We start from the raw sequence: 4,182 nt of genomic DNA, 5'->3' as shown, positions 1-4,182 counted from the left end.
GGTGGGCAGGGTGGGGGGAAGGCCAGGACCTGCCCCACTCCCACCTGGGGTCGGTGTCCGTGTTTCAGGTGGGTGCCTCGTCTGTGGGGTGTTAAAGCTAAGCTGAAATTCCAACTCTAAGGCCATTTATGGCAGCAAACCCAACCTGTTGTTAATTGTGAGTCCCTCTCTCCTTCCCTGCTGGGCTCCTCTCCATCTCAAGGTGCACCCTGTGTTACACCTAACGTTCATGTTTACAGTTTATTGAAAATAAGATATTAAAGGGTTACAATATGAGCAACCTGGTCTAGTGGAAGGTGTCCCTGCTGCTGGCAGGGGGGTTGGAACTGGATGAGCTTTAAGGTCCCTTCCAACCCAAACCAATCTATGATTCTATGATTCTATGATACGTGGTCCTTGCACAGTGTAGTTGGGTGACTGGTGGTTTATTTTAGCATGGGAAGAATTCCCCCGTGGGTTTTAGCCACACCTAGACATACACCTTTGCAAATGGTTTTGCCTGCTGGAGTTTCAATAGCCAGCGTGTTTTGGAGTGCTGTGAAAAAGAAAATAAACTAAGCGATGGTTTTACGAAGCTGATGTGTTCCTGAAAAGTGTGGCTCGTGGTTCTCCAGGCTGCTGGTGACACTTGGTTGTTTGAAACTCCTGGCTTGAAGGTGCTCAGTGTCTGACACCAAGAGTTGCAGGACTCCTCTGGAGAGATGGTTACCTGGAGCCAGGGATGCTTGTTTGGAGCTGGCTGTTGTGCAGTAGCACTTGAGTAGATCACGGTTCTTTGTCTGACTGATGTTACAATATTTCTGAACTGTGGGGGTCCCTGAAGCCAGATTTGTAACCAGTGAATATGCCTGTCTGTATCTGGAGGAGCACGAGGCACTAGGTCGGTTCAGATATTTTCAGCTGTCCTGTGCAAAATCTGACTGAGAAATAATTACAGTAGAGGTGGTGAACAGAGCAACGCTGAGAAGAGCGGGGAATGCAGATAAGTGCACTCAGCTGTGCCGGTGCCGTCGCACACAGGTGTGGAGGGTTAACCTGGGGAGAGCCAGCAGAGCTCCCAGGGACCAGCTGGAGAGGAAGCCCTTCTGTCTCGGGGCAGCGTGAATCCTTGTGTGCCAAGGAAATCAGCAGCAAGTCCTTCTTAGAAAGGTGTGTAACTGCTGCGTGGTGCTTCTCTTTCACCCCTGAGCCCTTCTGCGTGTGCTGGGAAGCTGCAGTGTAGATTTATGTAGCTTTCCCTCTACTTCTTAAAGCTCACATTCAAGGAATTGGCACTGAAGAGGCGCAGATCCATCTGTGACAGTAGAGGAGATAGAACGATCGCAAGTTGCATGTTGTGTAGGTAATTCAGTGTTAGATTTTGGGTGCATCAGGACACACAAGCTCAATTTAAAAAGCCCCGTGACTTCAGACTGTAGTGGTTGTTGTACACTCACTTGGTACACTCTGGAGGGTTAAAGTCTGATCACATCAAACAGTTAAGAGCTGTCACATGTGCTGGTTCCCATATCTAATGTGCTCATAGGGTTCGTTCCTAGGAGCACATCTAGAGCTGTAGCTACCCGTTTGCTACAGAGCAGCTCACTAGCAAAGGTGATTAAATGATGTGTGAGCAAGGGCTTGTATAAATTCTGTTAAAGGCTTGTGCTCCTTCCCAAGACTCTGCTTGCTGACTGGTGGGTTGTGCAACTGGCCTATTTACATTTCGGAAAACCAGCGGCTCGGAACATGTTTAAATGTAGGACACTTTGGGGAAAGGGGGGGGGGCAATCATGTAGGTAATTAATGCTTAACTGAAGCTGTGAAAAGAAGTCAGGAAACCCTAACGGTGTCCTGGGTTGTATTGGGAAGAGTGTGGGCAGTAGGTAGAGAGAGGTTCTCCTCCCCCTGTGCTCAGCCCTGGGGAGGCTCCACCTGGAGTGTTGTGTCCAGTGCTGGGCTCCCCAGTGCAGGAAGGACAGGGAACTCCTGAAACGTGTCCAGTGAGGGGAGACTAAGGTGATGGAAGGGCTGGAGCGTCTTTCCTATGAGGAAAGGCTGAGGGAGCTGGGCCTGTTCAGCCTGGAGAAGAGACGACTCAGATGGGAGCTGATTAATGTTTATCAATATCTAAAGGGAGAGTGTCCAGAGGACGGGGCCAGACTCTTCTCATGGGCACCCAACAATGGGACAAGAGGCAGCGGGTACAAACTACAGCATAGGAAGTTCCACCTGAACATGAGGAAGAACTTCTTTCCTCTGAGGGTGACTGAGCACTGGGACAGGCTGCCCAGAGAGGTTGTGGAATCTCCCTCCATGGAGATGTTCAAAACCATAAAGTGTTTTTCCAGTTGCAAAAAAAATACTTGGTGAGTGGTGGGCAATTTTTTTTTCCCTACTTTTCCTGAAAACTGAGGTTTTGCTCTCTCCTCCTCTCATTACTAAAGATCGTTTGCTAACTTCTGTACACAGACCAGTATTCAGGGTGTCACAAGGCTGGTTACTGAGCGTGTGCTCGGTCAGTGTTTTCTGAAAGAGCCTCTGCAATCAGCGTGTTTGTTTTAGCAGTTCTGTGTGCGAGGAAGCAGCACAGAAATCTGTGTCAGCCTCTTCCTGACAGAGGCTGTGGGAGGAAGGAAGGAAGGGTTGGCAGGCAGATAGAGTATTTGTCAGATGGAGAGAAGGTAATCGGGGAGGAAAAAACGTGCCACTGGAGGAGGTTACCTGATGGAAAATCTCTTCTCTGAAATCCTCTGTGGCTTGGAGAACTGAGGAGTGGCTGCTTTCCAGAAGGCCAGGGGCTCCCTGTGCCCTAAGGTGGTGGCAGTCACAGTTCCTAACTGCTGACTGGGCTTCATCTGAATTAAACCTCTGGAGTAGGTGCCTGCATGACTGGGGGTACTGGTGGATGCTGGTTTTGGTGGATTCTCGGTTTGGTAGCCAGTTCAAGGACTAGCTGTGGTCGCTGTACTGTCTGTTCATCTGTGTGTCAGAGCTGGCGATGCCTGGTGGTGATGCTGACACAGATGCCAGCGCAGTCCCAGCTCCACAGCTAGAGAGCTGCTCACATGTTGAGCTGAATCCTTTTGTGGACGTTTGATTTCCTGTACAAAATAAAACGCTGGGGATTTTATTCTTGTCCTTCAGCAGAAGGGGAGGATGCTGGCAGCAGGAGGTTCCTCATGGCTGTTCCATGTCTTGCAGAAAATGCTCTGAAGGCAAACTGGCCAGTGCCTGCCGGAACTAAATCTGTCCAAACAAAAATCTTCCTTCACCCAAAGGCCTGATTGTCATCGAGAGGGAACCTCTGCAGCAGTGACACTGTGCAAGTGATGGGCTCGGAGAACAGCGCTTTGAAGAGCTACGCGCTGGAAGAGCCGCCGTTCACGCTGCCAACTGGACACACCATTTATCCGGCCGTGCTGCAAGATGGCAAACTTGCTTCGGTCTTCGTGTACAGGCGAGAGAATGAAGATAGAGTTAATAAAGCTGCCAAGGTACTGTGGGGAGCGTGCCTGGGCCAGAGCTGTCCCTCCTTTTTCTTGGAGGGTGGGAATCAGTTAACGAGGGTCAAACCCTGGGGGAGTAAGGGCAGGAGAAAAGGTCCAAGTGGACCCTGGCTGCAAACTGCTGCCATGCAGAGGGGAAAAGGGAGTCGGCAGCTGCAACACGAGCGGTGGCAGGAAGAGAGCAATACCTGCATTCCTTCCCAGAGCGCTGGTCTCTTTCTGCAGATGTAGGTCAGAGAGTCTTTTTTGGGTGGATCCTACCCAAAAGACTGTGTTTATTCTGCGTAAGGCTTTGTATCTAGAGGTGTTGTAAAGGGTTCTTCAGTGAGCAAGGGCTTGGTGAGGAGCAGGGATGGGCTGTCTAAATTCACACAAGGATAAGCTCTGCAGCCAAAAGAGATGCCTTGCATGAGATTTAACATTTGTCTTTGTTTCTGGAAGCACCTGAAAACCTTGCGCCACCCTTGCCTTTTACGCTTCCTCTCTTGTACTGTGGAAGCAAATGGGATCCACCTGGTTACAGAACGCGTGAAGCCTTTGGAGATGGTCCTGGAGACTCTTTCTTCCGCAGAAATCTGCGCAGGGATCTACGACGTGTTGCTGGCGCTCATCTTCCTCCATGACAGGGTAGGTACCACCGGCAGCAGTCGCCAGGCTTTGGTGGGGAGCAGATGAAACGTGACAGGAGAGCGTT

General features: G+C 50.4%; 1 protein-coding gene across 1 annotated transcript in view; it reads left to right on the top strand.

Annotated features, from left to right (window-relative positions):
• Window positions 1-3,179: 3,179 nt before the first annotated feature.
• The window catches only part of SCYL3 (SCY1 like pseudokinase 3), a 13,042-nt gene continuing 12,039 nt past the window's right edge, over window positions 3,180-4,182 (top strand). Inside the window, exons 1-2 of the mRNA XM_010172495.2 lie at window positions 3,180-3,476; window positions 3,930-4,115. Of these exons, the coding sequence (XP_010170797.1) occupies window positions 3,312-3,476; window positions 3,930-4,115 (351 nt within the window). The 5' untranslated portion in view covers window positions 3,180-3,311. The remainder of the gene's footprint in view (window positions 3,477-3,929; window positions 4,116-4,182) is intronic.

The sequence above is a fragment of the Antrostomus carolinensis genome, unplaced genomic scaffold (genome assembly GCF_000700745.2).
Source record: "Antrostomus carolinensis isolate BGI_N321 unplaced genomic scaffold, ASM70074v2 scaffold3527, whole genome shotgun sequence".
Classification (NCBI taxonomy): Eukaryota; Metazoa; Chordata; class Aves; order Caprimulgiformes; family Caprimulgidae; genus Antrostomus; species Antrostomus carolinensis.
This window is presented reverse-complemented; position numbering and strand designations above follow the sequence as displayed.